A 24279-nucleotide genomic window follows, 5' to 3' on the forward strand; every position below is an offset into this window, starting at 1 on the left:
ATAAACTTTAGTTGTTTGCTATGGTTTCATTAGTGGCTCTCTGGCTGCTTCTCATTTTTCCCAGAGTCAGGACCCTCTCCATTCCTAATGCTCATTAGGGCTGATTCTTGTATGTAGAGAGATAGACCATGGGTCTAGCTGGCTGCATTTCCCACTGGTTCAGCTCACATATTTTGGGCAAACATCTCAAGTTTGATGTTCTGCTCTCAGTATTGGCAAAATAAAGACTTCCCTGTTCTCCCATCTTATTTTTCTTTTTTTGGGCTATCATTTGTTGTATTTGTAGGAACTTCATTTTATAACCAAGAACTATCAGAATAACTCAGGTTTCTCTCTTGGCTGTCTTTCACTCTGCACATCCAGACTTGTTTTTTCTATCGCATTCTTTTAAAAGAATGAGAGTAAGTCATATAACATAGGCATGTCTGAGTGGCTCAGCGGTTGAGTGTCTGCCTTCTGCTCAGGGCGTGATCCTGGAGACCCGGGATCGAGTCCCACATTGGGCTCCCTGCATGGAGCCTGCTTCTCCCTCTGCCTGTGTCTCTGCCTCTTTTTCTCTCTGTCTCTGTCTCTCATGAATAAATAAATAAGATCTTTTTTTAAAAAAGTCATGTAACAGAAGTTACCAATTTATTTTTTAATTTTTTTTAAGATCTCATTTATATATTGACAGAGAAAGAGCACAAGAGAGCATGCACAAGCAGGCAGAGCGGCAGGCAGAGGGAGAAGCAGGCTCCTCACTGAGCAAGGGAGCCCCGTGTGGGGCTTGATCCCTGGACCCCGGGACCACAACCCAAGCTGAAGGCAGACACTCAATGGACTGAGCCACCCAGGCGCCCCAGAAGAAGTGTACGGTTTGGTGAATTTTTTAGTATATTCTCTATGTCAGGCAACCACAACCACTAATCTAATTCCACACAGTTCCTTTTAAGTGCATATGTTCTAAAACTTTTACCATATTGGCCTTTTCTTTTTTTTTTTTTAATTTTTAAAAATTTTAAAAAATTTTTATTTACTTATAGTCACACACACACACACAGAGAGAGAGAGAGAGAGAGAGAGAGAGAGGCAGAGACACAGGCAGAGGGAGAAGCAGGCTCCATGCACCGGGAGCCCGATGTGGGATTCGATCCCGGGTCTCCAGGATCGCGCCCTGGGCCAAAGGCAGGCGCCAAACGGCTGCGCCACCCAGGGATCCGGCCTTTTACTTCTTGACAGAATGTCACATGCTAACCCAGGAGAGGTAAAGTGACCAGGATGATGCTCACTCTTCCTCCGGCCTTTGCTTTCTTACTGTTAATTATTATCATTATTTTTGTTTTAAGGATTTCATTTATTTGAGAGAGCAGGAATGTGTGTGCACGTGAGCCAGGGAGGAGGAAGGGCAGAGGGAGAGGGACACATAGGCCTGATCCCTCAACCCTGGAATCACAACCTGACCTGAAATCAAGACTCAGACCCTCAGCCTGCTGGCCACCCATTAGCCCCTCTTTTTGTTAATTTTTGAGAGGGGGAACATTTGTAAAATTTGTCAGACTATTGAAAATTGTATTGCTTATTAATTAGGATGCTTGTGTGTGTATGATCTCATTGTAGTCAGCGTTAGTATAAAGGGAGTATGAATATATGTGAAAAGGTGGTAGAGATAGGAAATAAGAGCATTATATGAGAATTGATAATCAGATATGACAGAAATTCAATATGTGTGATCTAGTATAATCTTTAAAAAGTGCATTTAGAGTCTAACCAGTTCTGGCTTAATTTTTCTGTTTTTTTTTTTTTTTTAATATATTTTTTAATTTATTTATGACAGTCACACAGAGAGAGAGAGAGAGAGGCAGAGACACAGGCAGAGGGAGAAGCAGGCTCCATGCACCGGGAGCCCGATGTGGGATTCGATCCCGGGTCTCCAGGATCGCGCCCTGGGCCAAAGGCAGGCGCCAAACTGCTGCGCCACCCAGGGATCCCTAATTTTTCTGTTTTTAAAGATTTTATTTATTCATGAGAGACACAGAGAGGCAGAGACACAGGCAGAGGGAGAAGCAGGCTCCAAGCAGGGAGCCCGACATGGGACTCAATTCCAGGTCTCCAGGATCACACCCTGAGCCGAAGGCAGGAGCTAAACCTCTGAGCCAGGAGCAGCCCGGGTGGCTCAGCGGTTTAGTGCTGCCTTCAGCCCAGGGCCTGATCCTGGAGACCCAGGATCGAGTCCCACATCAGGCTCCCCACATGGAACCTGCTTCTCCCTCTGCCTGTGTCTCTGCCTCTCTCTCTCTCCTCTCTGTGTATTCTCATGAATAAATAAATAAAATCTTAAAAAAAAAACAAAACCTCTGAGCCACCCAGGCATCCCGATTTTTGTTTTATAAAATATTCAGTGTATTTAGCATTTCTATTCTTTTCTGTTAGGTTAGTCTATTTTTATTGTGGCAGAATTTGAAATCCTTTCTATATTTGAGGTTTTAATAAGTTCCTTTGCCTGCAACACCAGACAGTCCAGTTCTATTGTGGGTGAGCAATCAGAGTACAGGGTGTTTGCGGTGTGTGTACGCATGCGCAGCAGTACAGCCATGAGAGCAAAGGTGCACCCTAGCAGGGTAGAGAGAACTTGGGATCTGTTCCTGTTCTGGGTAGTATGGGCTTAAATGTCCTCAACTGTCTGTCTCCTCGTTGGTAAGTGGGAGATAGAGTGATGGTTCACTAAACTAACTGAATACTTGGTTTTGTTCTTGTAAGACAGTACACTTAGGAAAATGCTCCAGAAACTAAAAAGCACAGATGTACATTATCACTCTCCATATTATACCTACACTTTTTTTTTTTTAAGATTTTATTTATTTATTTGTGAGAGACACAGAGAGGCAGAGACACAGGCAGAGGGAGAAGCAGGCTCGACTCAGGGAGCCTGAGGTGGGACTCGAGCCTTGGTCTCCAGGATCATGCCCTGGGCTGAAGGTCGTGCTAAACTGCCCAGGCTGCCCACTTTTCTGGTTTTTATCAAAGTTACATATGTACTTTTTTGTATTTTTTATAGGTAGATTTTTAAAAGACAAACTTCTTAGGATAGCTTTAGGTTTACAGAAAAGTTGCAAAGACAGTAAAAAGTCCCTGTATATCTGCACTCAATTTCTCTTAATGTTAACACCCCATGTTATTATGGCACATTTGTGACAATTAAGGAACTAGTATTGGTATATAATTTTAACTAAACTATTCATTTTATTGGATTTTGCTAGTTTTCCCCTAATGTTCTTTTACAGAACCCCAAACAGGATGCCACATCATATTACATTTAGCCATCATTTTTCCTGGGGCTGTGACACTTTTTTAGACTTTCCTTGTTTTTTATGACCTTGACTGTTTTGAGAAGTACTGGTCAGTGTTTGTAGAATAGTCCTCAATTTGGGTTTGTCTGGCATTTGCTCATGGTTAGACTGGGGTTGCATGTTTAGGGAAGATACTCACTGGGCCTAGTCTTGGTTTCTAAAACCATTTTACTATCAAATGAACCAAGGCTCCTTCAGTTAATAGCTGGTTCTAGGGTCGCCTGGGTGGCTCAGCGGTTGAATGTCTGCCTTCGGCTCAGGGCGTGATCCTGGGGTCCCCACAGGGGAGAGCCTCTCCCTCTGCCTATGTTTTTGCCTGTCTTTGTGTCTCTCATGGATAAATAAATTAAATCTTAAAAAAAAAAAAGCTGGTTCTAGAGCTGGGGCAGGGAGAATACAAGATGTGCCTGGAATGTGTTGTAGTGCTAGAAAGGAAGGAAGTGCTCAAAGAACAGAGGGATAGGAGCATGTTCAAAGAATTTATGAGCCAATCAAGAGAGCTCTCACTGGCCCAAGCTAGAACACTTTGAGCAACAATATAAATAGCATAATATTTTTAATAATTGTATCCTTTAGGGATCCCTGGGTGGCTCAGTGGTTTAGCACCTGCCTTTGGCCCAGGGTCCAATCCTGGAGACCTGGGATCGAGTCCCACGTCAGGCTCCTGGCATGGAGCCTGCTTCTCCCTCTGCCTGTGTCTCTGCCTCTCTCTCTGTCTATCATGAATAAATAAATAAAATCTTAAAAAAGAAATTGTATCCTTTAGCTGTAACTTAAAGTATAAAACAAATATCCAGGGGTGCCTGGGTGGCTCAGTCAGTTATGTGTCTACCTTCTGCCCAGGTCATGATCTTGATCCTGAGTTGGAGCCCCACATTGGGCTCTGCACTCAGCAGGGAGTCTGTTTCTCCCTCTCTCTGCCCCCCCCCCCGCCCCCATTCGTGCTCACTCTTTCTCTCAAATGGATAAAATTGTTAACCCCAAATACCCACAGTCCATATTGACATAAATGATTAAATAAAGAAATGAGGGATGAGGCAGAGAAGAGACACTGTCCCCTACAGAATAACCCCAGACACCTTATATCCCTCTTCAGGAGATCAGCTCTCCCGGGGTTCTGAGTGTGGCCTGTACCTTGTGACTTGCTTCTAAAAGACCAAGTATGGGAAGGGAGTGGATGTGTAGTGGAGGGAAGCCTGCATGAACTACCTCAGCCAGGTAGTCAAGGCTGGCATCATTAGTAGTTATGTCAGGGGGAGTGCATATACTCTTGGTATGATGTGATGACAATTGTACACCTATAGTTTGCACAGCCATAGTTTTGTAAATGTGGGTTTTAATGCTCCCTTGCTCCCCCTTTCCCTCTCCCTAGAAGAGACTGTTTTCATTTCTTCTAAGTGAAATTACACTTTTTCCATAATTACCAGTTTCTTTTTTTTTTTTTTTTAAATACATGTGGATTTTCAACTTAACATTTTTTATTTTTTTTATTTTTATTTCTTTTTATTTATGATAGTCACAGAAAGAGAGAGAGAGAGAGAGAGAGAGAGGCAGAGACACAGGCAGAGGGAGAAGCAGGCTCCATGCACCGGGAGCCCGACGTGGGATTCGACCCCGGGTCTCCAGGATCGCGCCCTGGGCCAAAGGCAGGCGCCAAACCGCTGCGCCACCCAGGGATCCCTAATTACCAGTTTCTAATGTTTCTAAGTAACAGGCTTATTATATTGCCTGATTTTTTTTTTTTTAATTTTTATTTATTTACTTATGATAGTCACAGAGAGAGAGAGAGGCACAGAGACACAGGCAGAGGGAGAAGCAGGCTCCATGCATCGGGAGCCTGATATGGGATTCGATCCCGGGTCTCCAGGATCGCGCCCTGGGCCAAAGGCAGGCGCCAAACCGCTGCGCCACCCAGGGATCCCTGCCTGATTTTTTTTAATACTTTATTTTTTAAGTAATCTCTACACCGAACAAGGGGCGCAAACTCAGAACCCCAAGATTGAGAGTTGCATGCTCTACCTACTGACCCCGCCAGGTGCCCATGATGACTTTTCAGTGTTTGATTTCCAATTCTAGATACTTAGCACCTACCTCTTTCTTTCTTTCTTTCTTTTTTTTTTTTTTTTTTTAAGATTTTATTTATTTATGATAGAGAAAGAGAGAGAGGCAGAGACACAGGCAGAGGGAGAAGCAGGCTTCATGCCGGGAGCCTGACGCGGGACTCGAGCAGGACTCCAGGATCGCGCCCTGGGTCAAAGGCAGGCGCCAAACTGCTGAGCCACCCAGGGATCCCCTAGGACCTACCTCTTTCTTTGCTTCTCTTCACCATACAGGTGCATCCTTTGCATCTCCATAACCTTCCAGTAGAATTTTAATTTTGTTTAGATCAGTCTTTACTGTTTATATCTCTATGGCTGTATAAATGCCAGAGCTGAGTAATAAACTATTATTACTTTTCCTATTTGACTGTTTCCTTAGGAGTTAATTATCTTGATTTAATTTCCTTTTTAAGTTGTTGCTAATTCACCTGCATATCTAGCACTTGTCCCTGGGTTGGTGCAAAGCTCTGTCTTTCCTACAGTGAACCCTGTGCCCTGCAGTCTGTGGTTTCTTCTCATTTTTTTTTTTCAGGTCTTGTCTGTCCGTTCTTTTCTTTTCTTTTCTTTTCTTTTCTTTTCTTTTCTTTTCTTTTCTTTTCTTTTCTTTTCTTTCTTTTTTCTTTCCCTTCCCTTCCCTTCCCTTCCCTTCCCTTCCCTTCCCTTCCCTTCCCTTCCCTTCTTCTTTCCTCTTTCTTTTCGATTTTATTTATTTGAGAGAGAGTGAGTGAGGGAGAGAGAGAACACAAGCAGGGAGCTGAAGAGGGAGACACAGTCTCCCCGCTGAGCAGGGAGCCCGACGTGGGGCTCAATCCCAGGACCCCGGAATCAAGACCTGATCCAGAAGCAGACGCTTAACTGATGGAGCCACCCAGGCGCCCTCAGGTTTTCTTATCATTTTGGTTGAGCGCATCTTCCTGTGCGCAAGAGGTAGAAGTTTTTGAGACCTTGTATGTCTAAAAATCTTATTTCCCTATTCCAATGGTTGATTGGAGAGTTTGGCCAGCTATGGAATTCTAAATTGGGAATAATTTTCCTTCAGAATTTTAGAGGCAGTTGTTTAATTGCCTTTTGCTTCCAGTATTGCCCTTGAGAAGTCTGAAGTTATTCTGATTGTTTTCATTCTGTCTACTTGACTCTGACTCCCTGGGAACATGTAGGATATTCTGTGTCACCACAATATTTTAATTTTCCTTAAAAAGTAGTTTTTTGGTAAAGAGTACCTCCTGTGCCTTGAATAGTGTCTGGCATAGATAGAGTTGGTGCTCAGTAAGTATTTAACTGAATGAGAGGCTGTTTCTATCTTTGAGTTGGTTGCATCTCTCATCTCCCCCTTAGGAAGTGAAGACCTGGCTATTGGTGTTCTACATGCCAGGTTGTGGTTGAGGGTTGGGTCCTCTGGCTTCTCTGTTGTGTTGTCCAGTTCAAGTTCTTGCAGGTCCCTTGTCATGCCTCAGCGGACATGGCCGTCATACTTCTCACTTTAAAGCGTCAACCTTTCATTGCACACAGTTGTCCACTCTAAATTTGTCAGTGTCCGTTATCCCTAGCAGGATTTGATTTTTTTAAAATTAATTTATTTATGATAGTCACAGAGAGAGAGAGAGAGAGAGAGAGAGAGGCAGAGACACAGTCAGAGGGAGAAGCAGGCTCCATGCACCGGGAGCCCGATGTGGGATTCGATCCCGGGTCTCCAGGATCGCGCCCTGGGCCAAAGGCAGGCGCCAAACTGCTGCGCCACCCAGGGATCCCAGGATTTGATTGTTAACATTGAAGATTTCTCTGTTTGCTTAGGTAATCTCTACACCCAATGTGGGGCTCAAACTCACAACCTCGAGATCAAGAGTTACATGCTTTTCCAAATGAGCCAGTCAGGAACCCCAAGACTGAGTTTTTCACTTGCTGTATGTAACACACCAGTGTTAGACTGTGGGGCACAGGGTTGACCGTGGGGAAGACAGAGCTTTGCACCAACCCAGGGACAAGTGCTAAAGATGCAGGTGAATTAGCACCAACTTAAAAGGGAAATGAAATCAAGATAATTAATTCCGAAGGAAACAAACGGTCAAATAGGAAGATTAAGAGAAATCTTTGGGGCACCTGGCTGGCTCATTTGGAAGAGCGTGCAACTCTTGATCTCGGGGTTGTGAGTTTGAGCCCCACATTGGGTGTAGAGATACCTTTAAAAAAAACCAAAACCCTCAGTCTTGGCATAAAGGACAGATTATGTTAAGGGTGATTTGAATCTGAGACATCCAGCATAATAGGCCATAATAACTTTCCTGTTGAACAGTGGATTTGAAAGGTCCCACAATGGACGAGGGAATAAAAAAGGTCTTGGATTCAGATGCGCTGGCTCCAGTGCTGGTTCATTCATTCATTTTTAAAAATTTATCTGACAGAGAGATAGAATGCCAGAGAGTACAAGCAGGAGGAAGGACAGAGGGAGAGGTAGAAGCAGGTTCTCTGCTTAGCAGGCCCGTCCCCATGTGGGACTCAGCCCCAGTACCTGGGATCACGACTTGAGCTGAAGGCAGATGCTTAACCGACTGAGCCACTCAGGTGCCTCCAACATTAATTTTTTATTTTCTTAAATTAAAAAAAAAATTTTGGGGACGCCTGGGTGGCTCAGTGGTTAAGCACCTGCCTTCAGCTCAGGGCATGATCTTGGAGTTCCGGGATCAAGTCCCACGTTGGGCACCCTGCATGGAGCCTGCTTCTCCTTCTGCCTATGTCTCTGCCTCTCTCTCTCCGTGTGTCTCTCATGAATAAATAAATTAAAAAAATTTTTTTTTGTAAGATTTTATTTATTCATGAGAAAGAGAGAGGCAGAGACACAGGCAAAGGGAGAAGCAGGCTCCCTGCAAGGAGCCCGATGCAGGACTCAGTCCGGGATCCTGGGATCACGCCCTGGGCTGAAGGCAGACGCTCAGCTGCTGGGCCACCCAGGCGTACCCCCAACGTTTAATTTTTAAATAATTAATAATTTAAAAATTAAAAAATTAAATTTAAAAATTAATAATTTTTAAAATTATTTTTTATTTTTATTTTTTATTTTTTTAAGATTTTATTTATTTATGCATGAGAGACACACAGAGAGAGGCAGAGACACAGAGGGAGAAGCAGGCTCCATGCAGGGAGCCCAACGTGGGACTCAGTCCCCGGTCTCCAGGATCAGGCCCTGGGCCAAAGGCAGGCACCAAACTGCTGAGCCACCGGGGCTGCCCCTAAAATTATTTTTTAATATAGCCTACCTTTGGTTATAACGGAGTAGACTTATAGTCTAGAAATGGAGAGATACGGAACAGTATAAACACGTGTGTATGCTGCTGTGGGTTTCCCTCTGAGGAAGTGGCATACCTAGGTGTATTTATCTGATGGTGACCTGGATAGAGGGGCATGGAAACTGCTGTGATTGAAGAGTCCTTGAGGGTGGCATGAGGTAGAAGCTTGGGAAATGGAAGATTTGGATTTCCCTCAGCCTGTAATACAATATTTGAAGTGTTACCTTGTAGATGAGATAGCAAATATATTTTGTTTATTTTAGAGGGAAGAAGTTGCTTCAGTGGGTAGGGGTTTAAGGAGGGAGATCCAACTCAGCAAATTAACAAGTCAGGAAACTATAGCTCTGGCGAGGGTGTGGAGAAAGGGGAACCTCTTCCACTGATGGTGGGAATGCAAGCTGGTGTAGCCACTCTGGAGAACAGTCTGGAGGTTCCTCAAAAAGGTAAAAATAGAACTGTATGATCCAGTAATTATACTACTAGGTATTTACCCTAAAGATACAAATGTAATGATCCTAAGGGGCACCTGCACCCCAATGTTTATAGCAGCAACGTCTACAACAGCCAAACTATGGAAAGAGCTGAGTTGTCCATCCACAGATGAATGGATGAAGAAGATGTGGTGTATATATAATGGAATATTACTCAGCCATCAAAAAAAATCTTGTCATTTGCATTGACATGGATGGAACTAGAGGGTATTATGCTGAGCGAAATAAGTCAGAGAAAGACAAATACTTAATGATTTCATTCCTCTGTGGAATTTAGGAAACAAACCCAGATCATAGGGGAAGGGAGGGGAAAATAAAATGAGATAAGAGAGGGAGAAAAATCATAAAAAATTCTTAACTATAGAGAACAAACCGGGTTGCTGGAGGGGAGGGGCGGTGGGGGAAAAAATAAAAAATAAAGTTTTTTACCCAGTGGTGTGATTACTGGATCATAGGGTAGTTCTATTTTTAACTTTTTGAGGAATGGACAGGATTCAATCTTACATTGCCGTAGCTTCTTCGGCATTCATGCCAAAACAGGTGGTTTGAGTAATGAAGTTGTTCTCATTTCCTATTAGAGTCTAGAGACTCTCCCTTGCATTCCCCTGAGTTTAATATTGTTTGAAAAGACTAAGAATTTGCTGGCTAGGTGTCTGCCTTTCCAAGGAGAGGCATGACTGATGCTGGCAGGGGGCTGGGGAAGTAAGGGCAGTGTATCTTTGATGGGCTGTGCTCATGCTGTCATCTCCCTGCCAGGACCCTGCAACCTCCCTGCAGCCTCCTGCCTTCAGAGGGCAGCTGTCCTAGCCTTGTCACTGCGAGCCTCACTCACAGTGCTTGAAGCAACTGCTCGGGGCAGTGGCTGCTCTCATACCCCTGGCCTGGTGCTGGTTGCTTCCGTGGCTGGCAATGCCCTCCACACTCCTGTCGGGAAGAGATCTGCTTTTTTGATAGGATGGGCTCACCTCAGGACTGGTGTCTCCCATGTGGCTTACCTCTCTTCTCTAGAGGAGCTGCTTGCCATCCTCTCCTATTCCATGCTCCCCTCATGCAGTTCCTGTCACTGTGCCTTTAGCTCTTGGTGCACCTGTTGGCTAGCTTATTTTCTGTTAGCCTGCACGTCCCTGGCCACCTGCATTCTAGGCCTTAGCTTGGAGATTGATTGATTGATTTATAGATTTTATTTATTTACTCATGAGACACACACACACACACACACACACACACACACACACACACACAGAGGCAGAGACACAGGCAGAGGGAGAAGCAGGCTCCATGCAGGGAGCCTGATGTCGGACTCAATCCCAGGTCTCCAGGATCATGACCTGAGCCGAAGACAGGTGCTCAGCCGCTGAGCCACCCGGGCTGCCCTAGCTTGGAGTTTTAGTAAAACAGTTGTATCTTCTAGTTGGGGAAAGGAAAGAATGAAATGTTTTATCATTTGGAAATCCCTGCCAAAGGTGGAGAGGGAGGCCTTCATTTTGATTTTCCTCCTTTCTGTAGGGACACCAATTCTGGAGATTCTTCTTCACTTGTAGGAACCTTAGGTCATGCCCAGGTTAGCACTTTAGCCTCATGCTATTGAAATGTGTTCATTGGAAGCTGCTCCTAAAATGTTTTATTCATTTATTCGGTAAATATATGTTTAGCATTTACTGTGTGACAGGCTGGGACTATGGGGCTGAACAAGACCATGAGGTGCCCACTCTTCTGGATTTTGCAGTGGGGTTGGGGAGCCATAAACTGAATAAATACCTAACAAACCTAATGATAATACAGACCATCAGGTAGAGGAATTACCTCTTCTTTTGTTGTTTTCTGGGCTTTGTTTGGTACAGAGATGGATCTCTTTGAATAGTCTAAGTCTAAATGCCTCTAAATTTCAAAAGGAATTTAGTCTTTAAAACTCTTTAGTTACACACACACACACACACACACACACACACACAAACACCGTGAAACTGCGTGTACAGTTACTAACATTATCTTATTATCGACTACTTGGAGCCTTTACTCCCAAGTCCTGGAACTTGTAGTCAATGTTTGGACACTGCTTCCCTTTGTGAACATCTGTCAGTTCGGGCCTTCACCACACAGTTGGCCAGAGTCTGGCACTATCCTGGGGACTGAGATTTAGTGGGGTACAAGATAGAGGCCTTGCCTTTTAGATAGAGCTTACTTACCTTCACGGGAATATAAGACGATACATGAAAACAGATTTCGAGTAGTAGTAAGTGCTCTAAAGGAAATCACCCCGACATGTACTCTGACTTCAGTCCCTGAAGGGTGCCCTGATGGTTTCCTGAGGCCACCTGAATGCTCACTGTGGCCTTTATCTTTTTAAACTTAATTAAGGGATTTAAAAACATACACAAGGGAATCCCTGGGTGGCTCAGCGGTTTAGCTCTTGCCTTTGGCCCAGGGCGTGATCCTGGAATCCCAGGATGGAGTCCAGCATCGGGCTCCCTGCATGGAGCCTGCTTCTCTCTCTGCCTGTGTCTCAGCTTCTTTCTCTCTGTGTCTTTCATGAATAAATAAATAAAATCTTTAAAAAAATAAGTAAAAAAGTAAAGACATACACAAACCTAGAGAGGTTATACAAAGACCTGTTGCTTAGTTTCAGCAGTTGTGAATTTGCTGACACTTTTACATGCCCCTCTCTTTTTTCTTTCTCATTATGGTATTTTACTTTATTTTAAAAAGATTTTATTTATTCATGAGAGATACAGAGAGGCAGAGACATAGGCAGAGGAGGAAGCAGGAGGCTACCTGAGGGGAGCCCAATGCGAGACTCAATCCAGGACCCCGGGATCACGACCTGAACCTAAAACAGACACTCAGCCACTGAGCTATCCAGACGTCCTTCTCATTTTGGTATTTTATTTTATTTTTTAATAAAATCCCGGGACCCCAGGATCACACCCTGAGCTGAAGGCAGATGCTCAACCACTGAGCCACCCAGGTGTCCCTCATTTTGGTATTTTATTTTATTTATTTATTTTTAAAATATTTTATGTATTTATTCATGAGAGAGACACACAGAGAGAGAGGGGCAGAGACACAGGCAGAGGGAGAAGCAGGCTCCATGCAGGGAGCCCGACGTGGGACTTGATCCCCGGACTCCAGAATCCTGCCCTGGGCTGAAAGCAGGTGCTAAACCACTGAGCCACCCAGGGATCACCTCATTTTGGTATTTTAAAGGCAGTTCCAGACACTATGATTTCATGAAATTTTGATGGCTCCTCGGCTAATCTGATCATATAGGCATGCCTAGCCTTCGTCCTCTGTGCATCTTTACAGTACTGATGATCCTGCTCATGTCACTCTCTTACCATATTTCAGACGGACCTAGTCCTTCTCCTGCTACTCTGATTGTTCCCATGTTCCTTTGCTGGTTTTCTTCCTTCTTCCAACTGTGACCACTTCTCAAGGCTTTGGTAAATATGTTACCAAGAATTTACTGTCCCTTCCGCATTTCATTAAGGGGGGGTAAAAACTTGCAAACATTCAGGGAACTTTTGTTCACTGTGGCTTTGTGCTTTAGAAATGCCATTTGAATATTTTGCTGCTTTTAATCTTTGGCATTAATTTCAACTGCTGTCATTTCTTCCATTAAAAAGAATTCAGGCATAAGGCATAAAAGTAATTAAATTGGTCTGCAAAGGGAAAAGAGAAATAGAGTATTTCAACAAGTCACAGACATACACATTTATTATTTACCTATAAAAATGTTAATTTAAAAGTCTTCACACAGTGTATTTTATTAGAGGTGTAAAATAAATTACATCTGTGATAAGATACCTAATTTGTTTTCTTTTTTCCATTCTAGAATGTATGACAACATGTCCACGATGGTGTATATAAAGGAAGACAAGTTGGAGAAGCTTACACAGGATGAAATTATTTCTAAGACAAAGCAAGTGATTCAGGGGCTGGAAGCTCTGAAGAATGAGCACAATTCCATTTTACAAAGTTTACTTGAGACACTGAAGTGTTTGAAGAAAGATGACGAAAGTAATCTGGTGGAAGAGAAATCAAACATGATCCGAAAGTCACTGGAAATGTTGGAGCTTGGCCTGAGTGAGGCACAGGTATAAGTGAAGTCACCTCAGATAAGAACAGGAGCTTGACAGTCTGGAGAAATGGAAAATTCATTGAGATATATGGTTTAACTAAACTAGAGGGAAGATATTTCTAGAATAACAGATCAGTTTGTATGTTCTATAAATGATGACTGATTTAGTCATGTCTGAATTTTAAAAAGAGTCAAAATAGAGGTAACTTTGTCATTTCAGGTTTGATTTGGCTGCATGTATCAAAGAACAAAAGCCGTGGCTTAAAGGTCATAGAAATGTATAGGAGAAATAGTGAGGTAGGCTGCCCTAGGCAGGTTGCTTAGCTGCAGCATCACTAGGGATACTTGGGCCTCTGCATTCTACCACACACAGCCTTTTCTTTGGACCACGAGCTCCAGCTGCAGTCACCTGACCCCATTCTAGGACAGGAACGGACAGGAAGGGACAGGAAGGGTGTGCCTCCTTCCTTTACTTCCTCCCACTGCTACACAGCACTGCTTACATTTCCTTGGCCAGGGCTTGGTTCTGTGGTCACACCTAGTGAGGGAGACTGGGGAATGTTGCCCTGCCCACTTCCAGTCCACTTCCAGTTCCCTGTTCTAGAGCCTAAGGAAGAAGAGAGCATGGATATTGGCCAACAGCTAATAGTCTCTGCAGTACTCCAAGAGTGGATTGCTATATATCTTTGACTAAACCTTTGTTTTTATCATGCAGGACATAGTGGTGGAAAAATTAGAAACATTTAGGTGGGGGGCACCAGGGAGGTATAGTCAGTTGAGTGTCTGATTCAGATTGTGATCTCACCGTAATGAGTTCGAGCCCTGCTTCTTTAGGCTCTGGGCTCAGCGGGAAAATCGGTGTGAGATTCTCCCTTTCCCTCTGCTCCTCCACCCCTAAAATAAGTAAATTAATTAAAACAGAAAGAAAAGAAACCTCTAGGTGGTAACCCAATCCCCTGATAAAATTTGGTTCTGCTAGCACACTTCGGGTAAAATCATATACTCTAGAATTTGGCTTCTTTCTTAGCTTTCCTCTTTTTTTTTTTTTTTTTTTAATTTTTATTTATTTATGATAGTCACACACAGAGAGAGAGAGAGAGAGAGAGAGAGAGAGGCAGAGACATAGAGGGAAAAGCAGGCTCCATGCACCGGGAGCCCGACGTGGGATTCGATCCCGGGTCTCCAGGATCGCGCCCTGGGCCAAAGGAAGGCGCCAAACCGCTGCGCCACCCAGGGATCCCTCCTCTTTTTTTTTAACATTCATTTAATTTTATTTTTATTTATTTTTAAAGATTTTATTTATTCATGAGAGAGAGAGAAGCAGAGACACAGAGGGAGAAGCAGGCTCCATGCAGGGAGTCTAACGTGGGACTCCATCCAGGGTCTCCAGGATCACGCCCTGGGCTGAAGGCGGCGCTAAACCGCTGAGCCACCTGGTCTGCCCAACATTTCTATTTTATTTTATTTTATTTTATTTTATTTTATTTTATTTTATATTTTATTTTTTTATTATTTTATTTTATTTATTTTTTAATTTTTATTTATTTTTGATAGTCACACACAGAGAGAGAGAGAGAGAGAGAGAGAGGCAGAGACACAGGCAGAGGGAGAAGCAGGCTCCATGCACCGGGAGCCCGACATGGGATTCGATCCCGGGTCTCCAGGATCGCGCCCTGGGCCAAAGGCAGGCGCTAAACCGCTGCGCCATCCAGGGATCTCCCACATTTCTTTATTTTAGAGAGCATGAACGGGAGGAGCAGAGGAAGAGGAGGAATTTCAAGCAGACTCCTTGCTGAGAGTGGAGCCTGATGCAGGGCTCCATCCCAGGGCCCTGAGATCATGGCTGAGCTGAAACCAAGTGTTGAATGCTTAACTGACTGTGCCCCCCAGGTTTTCCTCGTGTACACTGAATGAAGGAAGCATAATAGGGCCATGGGGTCACTAATTTCTCTTTCATGTAGAGGGTACTGTTCTATTCCACAGTACTCTGATTTTAGTTCTTTATCCAGACCATGTGACAGACCTAATTGTAGAACTTTGATTTTTGTGAATGTATCATATGATAGATTCTGTTACTGAAAAGTGATATGCATATAGACTTACTTTTTAGTTTGACAAATATTACGGTTAAGAAAAGGAGGAAAGAACCTCACCTTCTGGAGTTTAAGTTTGAAACATAGGTGGATGATAGAGGGAAGGGCAGTTGCATGGTCTAAAGAGAGAACATACTGGAGCCAGCTTTGCCCAGCTCTTACTGTTCATGTATTCCTAGGAGCTTGCTGATGCCTCAGGCAGGTTTGGTGTACCATAGACAGACCCCTGAGACTGTCCCCAGAGTTTGTGATGTCAGCCTAAGCTTATGAATGCATCAGTGCATTCTGACTAGCTGGCTTGCTACAAAAATTTCTTCCCTTACCTTGGAATATCACAGATTTGTCTGTATGCCCTTCTCTGGCTCCATCACCAGCCCCTCCCAGAGTGACCTGCCCTCTATACCCATATGCATGCTTGTGCACACACTCTTACACACGGGAAAGGGTCTCTGAGAAATTATGTTGGAGCTACCTAGATAGAAAGCAAAAATACACAGTTTTGTCAGAAGAGTAGCCGTGTGTCCACTCCTAGTCCATTTAAGATGCTGTCAAACAGAAGAACAGCGTATCATTTCTGTAGATGTTCTGAGCATGTGCTATTCTTTATCATGCCCCTGTGTGGCCCAACACAGGGTGGAAAGGGAGGTAATTGGCATTTGTACTTGTCTGTGTTGGAGTATATATCTGCAAGTATAAGCTAGAGCTGCAAGCATAGAATGACTGCCTATGTGGGAGGTGAGATGTGTGGAATGGACGCTGCAGTGCTGTCAACGTTTCTGTCTTTCCAGGTTATGATGGCTTTGTCCAATCACCTAAATGCTGTTGAGTCCGAGAAACAGAAACTACGTGCACAGGTTCGTCGGCTGTGCCAGGAGAATCAGTGGCTGCGGGATGAACTGGCCAATACACAGCAGAAATTACAGAAAAGTGAGCAGTCTGTGGCTCAACTGGAGGAGGAAAAGAAGCATCTGGAATTCATGAATCAGTTAAAAAAATATGATGATGACATCTCTCCATCCGTAAGTGTACAGTAGGGTAGGAATGCACTATTGACAGTTAACCGTGTTATAGTTGGTAGGTTATTTTAGTAAAGCTGTGTCAGTGTTTTCCTCTCCCCTCTAGTGATTGCATTGAGCAAGACCAGAAGTTATGGGTCTTGGGACCTAGTCCCTGGGCAAATCATACAAATTCTTGCCATATGTATTTCGTATGTATGTTTTAGAACAGAAAATGTAAAAATATGTAAAAATACTTTGTAAATGTAAGGTACAATGCAGAGAGGCTCTTGATGAGGTTTGTTCCAGCTTGAGATCTCTTGAATGTTTTAACCCATTGAGTCTGGCTTCCAGGCTCATTGTGCTGCTGGAACTCTCCCTCAGGTCAGTGTGCATCCCATCTAGTCATCCGTAATCCAGACTGGGGACTAACTCTGTAGCCTGCCCTGCTGTGGATCTTGACTTTTCTCTTTCAAACTCTTTTTATTTTTTTTTGGTAATATTTTATTTATTCATGAGAGACACAGAGAGAGAGAGAGGCAGAGGGAGAAGCAGGCTCCACGCAGGGAGCCCGATGTGGGGCTCGATCCTGGGACTCCAGGATCATGCTCTGAGCTGAAGGCAGATGCCCGACTGCTGAGCCACCTAGGCGTCCCTCTTTCAAACTCTTTCCTATGCTTCTAGGACACCACCTGGTTCTCTTGCTACCTCACTTGTGTGTCCTTCCTCCTTGGTCTCACCAGCTTACCTTGTTTTTGGAATGTTCCCTAAGGATCTTGGTTTTCTCCTTTTTCTATTGGCTCTCTGGATGTTCATCTCAGTCTTGATTATTTTTCATCCACCATTTATATCTGACTCAGTTAACTGAAAAACAATTAAAACCTTTTTGGAGTAAATTTAAGTTCACAGAAAAGTTGAAAAGATAGTAAAGAGAATTCTTATATGTCTTCCATGCAGTCTCTCTTAATGTTACTTCTCACACCACCAGAGTACATGTCTTAATCACTTTGGACCCTTGGACAGAATACCATAGCTGTGTGGCTCATTTCTCACAGTTCTGAGATCAGGGTGTTGGCACGATCAGGTTCTCGGTGAGGGCCGTTTTCCTGATTGTATCCTCACAGCCTCCTTTGGTGCGTGCATAGAGAGAGAGAGAGAGAGAGAGAGATCTGATGTCTTTTCCTCTTCGTTGTAAATACACTAGTCCTATCGTGACAGCCGCATCCACATGACTTCATCTGACCCACATTACCTCCTAAAGGCCCCACCTCCAAATGTCATCACCTTGAGGGCTAGGGCTACAGTATATGGTATTTGGGGGGATGCATTAGTCCACAGCACCCTGTCTTATTAGGGTTACTGTAATTTCCTCTTGAATTTGGATTTAAAAGACCTATTATTATAGACTCCTGTGAGAATAAGAATAAATGAAGATACTGATGCCAGCCAGTGATTCCCATATAATACTAGATGATGGAGGGTCTGGTTGAATCAGAGCTTTTAAAACTTTTTATGTTGAAAAAATATTTAGGTTAGAGAAGAGTGCTAACAGTGAGCTAACTCTGCCTCTCCTTTCGAGATGTACCTCAGTGATTGTTCTGAACTGCATTGGAGTAGGTGGCGTCCCTCATGCTGCACTCCCGTGCCGCTGTTGGGCATGTTTCCCTAGCATGGGGACATGTGCCTGTGGAATCTGGGGCCCGCTCAAGTCAGTCCATTTCACATAGGCACAGTCTTCGTCTCCTCTGCACTGTCCTCCTTTCTCAGTGGAATTCTTCATGGCATTATTTCTGTGTCTGGGTCTGGTTCACAGTCACATGTGGCATCAGCTGTCACTTCTCCTTGGCCATCTTTCATCTGAAACAGGATCTTTTCAAAGAAAGAAAAAGGTCTTTCTTTGCCTTTCATGACATAGATATTCTTGAAGATTACAGAAACTGGTTACTTCATAGATTGTTCCTCAGTTTGGGTTTGTCTCATGTCTCTCAGCATATTTAAGTCATACATCCCAGACAAATATTATCAAGGTGACCTTGTGTATTCTCAGATTACCCCCCCAGAGGCAAGTGATGTTTTCTGCCCTAAAGCGATGCTGATTTCTCATTTGGTCTACCTGTTGTCTGTTCTCTGCATTGTGTACACAGTCACGCTTTTTTTTTTTTAATACTCTGATTTATATTTTTATTTTAAAGATTTTATTTATTCATGAGAGACAGAGAAAGAGGCAGAGACACAGGCAGAGGGAGAAGCAGGCTCCATGCAGGGAGCCTGACGTGGGACTCGATCCCGGGTCTCCAGGATCATGCCTTGGGCTGAAGGCAGCGCTAAACCACTGAGCCACCCGGGCTGCCCACAGTCACGCTTTTTACCCCTGTACCAGTCGGATATCTGTGGGGAAACTCGAGTCACAGACTTAAAACCAGTACGTTTCAGGGGCACCTGGGTGGCTCAGTCGTTTGGGTATTCAACTCTTGATTTCGACTCTGTCCTGAGCTCAGGGGATCTGAGTCATGGGATCTAGCCCTGCATTGGGCTCTTCACTGGTTGTGGAGCCTACTTGGGATTCTCTCTTTCTCTCAAGTAAGTAAATAAATAAATAAAATCTTAAGAAAAAGTTGGCAGGTTTCAGACTGCTCTTAGGGATCCTGTGGTGGAGGTGGTGAGCAAGGAAGGGGCCCTCTAGTTCTGTGGCAGTTGGAGATGGGCCAGTGTAGTCTGTTTTTACATATTTGGTTTCCAAATAAAATTTATTTCAAGTAAGAGTTTCCCAGAGGTGCCTGGGTGGCTCAGTTGGTTAAGCATCTGCTTTTGGTTCAGGTCATGATCTCAGGGTCCTGGGATTGAACCCTGAATAGGGCTCCCTGCTCGGCGGGGAGTCTGCTTCTCCTTCTGCCCTGCCCCTTGCTTATGTTTGCTTGTGTGCTCTCTCTCAGATAAATAAAAATCTATTAAAAAAAATGCAAGAGTTTCCCTTTTCTCTTTGAACTTCTTCAGCATGTATTGAAGAATCTAAGGGATGGGAAATGCCAGCATGGTCTGTCTGTTGGTCATCCCTGTGGCCTGCATTTTGAGTTTGAGTTCTAATCTAGCAAGCTTTTTATTACTTTTTGCTAAATTGATGGATAAGCCAAATTGTGGTTAATTCTATGTTTAATTTCTTTTTTTTTAAGATTTTATTTATTCACGAGAGACACACAGAGAGGCAGAGACACAGGCAGAGGGAGAAGCAGGCTCCATGCAGGAAGCCTGACTCGGGACTCGATCCCAGGACTCCAGGGTCACACCCTGGGCTGAAGGTGGCGCCACACCACTGAACCCCCCCGGGCTGCCCCAATTCTATGTTTCATTTTAAAAACAGATTGTCTTGTTTAAGATTTTATTAAAATGATATTTATATTGAAGATTTCCAGTTCAAGACTTACAGTACTTGTAAGGCTAAAGTTATCCTGGGTTGGTTTTATAGGAGGACAAAGACACTGATTCCACCAAAGAGCCTCTGGATGACCTTTTCCCAAATGATGACGACGACCCTGGTCAAGGAAGTAAGTTGGTGAGGGGGAGCAGTTGAATGACAGCACATACACGCAGAAGGTGGTTTGTCCTGCTGTACCATAGTTGCCATAATTAGTGGACATCTCGGTGCGTGATGCCTACCTCCCAGGGGCACATGCGCCCTGGGATTGCCTAGTGTTTCCCAAGAGAAACATAGTTTCTTGTCGGGATATAGTATGTTAGAGTAGCCCCTGCAAAACAGGGGCGCGCACAGACAATCCACATGTCATCTGTGGATTCTTACCGAGTGGAAAAGCAGAATTTATGTGGTGCTGGGAGGAGTCTCACTGCACCATGGGGCACATCACCGCACCCTGACAAGTTACTGATGTTACCCAGCCCGTCACGGGGGTGCTGGGTGGGCCAGGTGCCAGCCAGGACCAAAGCTAGAGAGGAAAGGTCTAATTAAATGATTTTGTTTGGATGATGTCCTTTGAGCACATCTGAAGTGAAACTTTGTGCAGTCCAACAGCAGCATAGCAGTGCGGCGGCAGCTGCGCAGCAGGGTGGCTATGAGATCCCAGCGCGGCTGCGTACCCTCCACAACCTGGTCATCCAGTACGCCTCTCAGGGGCGCTATGAGGTGGCAGTGCCGCTCTGCAAGCAGGCCCTGGAGGACCTGGAGAAGACTTCCGGCCATGACCACCCAGATGTGGCCACCATGCTAAACATCCTGGCCTTGGTGTACAGGTTAGTACTTTCGTTCTATCCACTAGTTTTACCTATAGATGTTTTTTTTTTTTTTTTTTTAAGATTTTATTTATTTACTCATGAGAGACACACAAAGAGAGAGGCAGAGACACAGGCAGGCAGAGGGAGAAACAGGCCCCTTGCAGGGTGTCTGACGTGGGACTTGATCCTGGGTCCCCAGGATCAGGCCCTGGGCTGAAGGTGGCGCTAAACCGCTGAGCCACCGGGCTGCCCTAGATGGTATTTTTTAATGAATTTTCCCTCATAATACATTTCTACAAACCTGTATATGCTTACTTTGCCAGTTTCATTGGTCACTTCTCTTCAAATAGCCAGGGGATTAAATTAAAAATATTTAGCGAGCACTATAGCAAAGGTACCGACCTGTGGAACAGATGCTGCCCAGAACAACCCAGGTCAGCCTTATAGCCCACATACATCCTTCACTCTGGCCGAACTAAACTCTTGAGTCTGTGTATTGGGTTTCTTTTGTCCATAAATGCCTTCATACCTTCCTAGGGCCTTGTTAGTGCTCTCTCTTTTCTGAGTCTCAGCTTCCTCTTGGCCTCTGACCCTCCTGCCTCCCAGAGCACTCGCTCACTAGGCTTGGTGTATGTGTAGGGGGAGGGGGGATGTATTTGAATTTTGTTCTCTCTTCCAGAATAGTGTCCCTGAAAGTTGGGGACCAGCTTGTGTCCGTGTCCCCACTTGTCACATCACTCTAGCATGCTTCCTTGCTTAGGAGCCTTGGTGAACATGTTGAAGGGAATTAAGGAATTTGCCCTTGTGGCACTGGGAGTGATATGTTGGAACCCTTAGTGTGTGTCATTTAGCCGAACTCACCTGAAATAGAGCAGGTACGGGTAAGTGGGGACCGAGGGAGAAGTTACATGGCAGGATTGGTTTGCTGTGGCCCTTCCAGTTTTGTGGGTTGGGATTAAAGGATTCATGTTTCTTCATTGCTTTGATTGTCCCCATTCGGCATTTTCTGACACCTAAGTATAGGTAAGACTGGGCTGGTTCCCTTGAGGCCCTTGAGATGAATACATGGTTCCTGTCCTCAAGCAGAAAGCAGAATGTTGACTTTAAAGTCAGGAGAATTGAGGTTTTATCTCTGCTAGATGGCCACAGGGCAGGAGGTTGTCCAGAGCCCTTACCTTTTCTGAGTCTCAGTTTTCTTGTATCTAAAATGAAGGCACTTACAGTGCTCACTCAGGGGTCTGAGGGGAGTATCGTAGGGCGTGTGACAACGTGGTGTTGCCTGGCAGACACGAAGCGCTCATAATAGCATTCTCCAAAGAACTTAGGACCTTGTTTAGAAGATAGGCTGTTTACATTCATTTTTTTTTTTTTTTTTTTTTTTTTTTTTTAATTTTTATTTATTTATGATAGTCACACAGAGAGAGAGAGAGAGAGAGGCAGAGACACAGGCAGAGGGAGAAGCAGGCTCCATGCACCGAGAGCCCGACGTGGGATTCGATCCCGGGTCTCCAGGATCGCGCCCTGGGCCAAAGGCAGGCGCCAAACCGCTGCGCCACCCAGGGATCCCCGGCTGTTTACATTCATATGTAATTATAGAAACAGGGAGACTGGGTTCTTGTTAATAAAATAGCACAAAAGTATTCATGGAACAGAAAAATTCCTTCCAGTTGAGAGGATAAGGGAAGGATTAATGGAACCATGGGAGGAGCACTTTGTGGGGCCTCAGAGGGTGAGTAGGATTTTAGCAAGTGGAGATGGTAAAGGATGTTGTGTGTATTTACTCCTGAATCTAGTTGGGCAAAGCTTGACAGCACCTGAAGAGCAGTTACAAGAGGTGGGCTGGGCGAAGCTGGGCCTGACCGTGGAGGCCTACGGGCAGTGCTGGGCTGCCTGTGGGGAGTAGCAGCCTCCTGCTTGGGTCTCTTAAGTCAGTTGGATGTGGTGCATGGGACAGAATGGTGACCGTGGCCTGGAGGCAGGGCAGGATCTCAGGGATATGGAGATGGGAGCCGAGCAAGGACAGGGACAGTGGAGGGAGAGGACAGAAAAGGGCTCAGTGAAGAGAAGTGAACTAATCCAGCCATTCATAGACATGAGTGATTTCTTTTTTTTTTTTTTTAAACATCACAAATATGTTTTTATTTGTCACCATTAAATGTCTGAATTTTAAACAGATTCTTGGACTGGTGGTTCATATCCATCAGCTCGTTCAACTTTAGCACCGGTCTCATCCCCTGTAGCTTTTCCAGAACTATACTACCTTCACCATGAAGCTCCATGAGTTTTCCCAATTCAAACTTGGGCTTCTTTAGCATTTTTACTTTTCTAACGAAGACATCATGGAGCGGATAAATAGACTGACAAGCTTTTTCTATATCTTTTCCGATGCTTTCTGGAATCAATTTATTGACCACTTCTTTCAAGTCATTTGTCTGTACCTGTTGGGTCATGATTTCCTTAATTTTTTTTCCGGATTTGGCAGACCTGTTGGTGCTGAGCGTAAGAGGTCTTCTGAATCTGATTATTGTGTTTTTTAGTAAAACCAGCACAAAATAGACAAACCAAATAATCATTGGTAGTCTTTACATCAACATGAGCTTCAATCATGGTCTGCCATTTTTTGACCATGGAGCACATTTTGTCATGGGTAAGATCCATGCCATGGAAATTAGGCAGTTTTTGCCCTGCACATCCTTAGTAATTAGCTTGAATTTTATATATATTTAAGATTTTACTTATTCATGAGAGAGAGAGGGGCAGAGACACAGGCAGAGGGAGAAGCAGGCTCCATGCAGGGAGCCTGACACGGGACTCGGTTCCAAGACTTTGGGATCAGGCCCTGAGTCGAAGGCAGACGCTCAACCACTGAGCCACCCAGGCGTCCCTAGCTTGAATTTTCTAAATGCAGCTTCATCATTCTGCAGGTCAGCAAGGCTAACTTCAAAAACATGCCCTTCAGAGACCATCAGGTGCAATTTTGGTTCCTTGAGTTCTTGTGCCTAGTGTTTTTCCAATATTTCTTATATGGAACATAGCTGGCGCTTTCACATCGTACCAGTCTTTCTTAGAAAATGGATCAACCACTTTCTTCTTGGCTCCCTTTTGGCCGCCTTTCGTAAGGTGCTTGTTCTTGCCGACCACCATGCCGCTGCTCTGGGAGCCAAAAAGGCAAGACGAGTGATTTCTTAACAAAACAAAACAAAACCCCAGAAAGAGTCCTTCAGAGCACATCTGCAGCTCTGCCCTTGGTTAGCCCCTCCATCTTCCGGGGCAGCATGGTGCTTTGGCTCGGGCATGATTCTGACCTTTCTTTGACAGTTTCCATGTTCATGAACATTTAGGCAGTTTGCAGATTTTTACTGTTAAACTATTTTAGGGATTCCTTAGTCACAGGTATTTACATTTAAAATCTTGACAGATAATGTTCTGTTTTGTTTCAAAAGGTTTTTTAAAAAAATCGTATGCACTGGGCACCTGGCTGGGTCAGTCAGTAGGGCATCTGACTCCTGATTTCATGGGTCGTGAGTTCAAGCCCCACATTGGATGTAGAGATCATTCAAATAAATGAAACTTAAAATAATTGTATGCACTAATCTGAAAATTTGTGGCCAACGCTAGATATTTTTACTATAAATGAGTTAACTAAGCAATGCATGTAGGGTTTTTGTCATCACACGTAGGCACCTTGCTTA

At 44.3% G+C, this 24279-nt stretch overlaps 2 protein-coding genes and 1 pseudogene across 26 annotated transcripts in view; 1 reads left to right on the forward strand and 2 right to left on the reverse strand.

Annotated features, from left to right (window-relative positions):
- The window catches only part of KLC1 (kinesin light chain 1), a 69146-nt gene that overhangs the window by 14234 nt on the left and 30633 nt on the right, over positions 1-24279 (forward strand). For 19 of the 25 annotated variants that reach the window (XM_072840080.1, XR_012037289.1, XR_012037288.1 and 16 more), the window contains 4 exons: positions 13030-13291; positions 16157-16387; positions 19827-19905; positions 20380-20605. In XM_072840080.1, coding sequence (XP_072696181.1) covers positions 13031-13291; positions 16157-16387; positions 19827-19905; positions 20380-20605 — 797 coding nt within the window. In that variant the 5' untranslated portion in view covers position 13030. Of the gene's footprint in view, positions 1-12542; positions 12638-13029; positions 13292-16156; positions 16388-19826; positions 19906-20379; positions 20606-24279 lie in introns of those variants that run through there. The other 6 variants (XM_072840083.1, XM_072840079.1, XM_072840082.1 and 3 more) reach the window with 1 other exon arrangement.
- Positions 22688-23286, reverse strand: LOC140640625 (small ribosomal subunit protein eS1-like; annotated as a pseudogene).
- LOC140640537 (small ribosomal subunit protein eS1-like) lies at positions 22688-23794 on the reverse strand. The gene has a single exon (XM_072840109.1). The coding sequence runs from the start codon at positions 23729-23731 to the stop codon at positions 23543-23545; it is 189 nt and encodes a 62-aa protein (XP_072696210.1). The 5' UTR covers positions 23732-23794; the 3' UTR covers positions 22688-23542.

The sequence above is a fragment of the Canis lupus genome, chromosome 9, assembly GCF_048164855.1.
Source record: "Canis lupus baileyi chromosome 9, mCanLup2.hap1, whole genome shotgun sequence".
Taxonomy (NCBI): domain Eukaryota; kingdom Metazoa; phylum Chordata; class Mammalia; order Carnivora; family Canidae; genus Canis; species Canis lupus.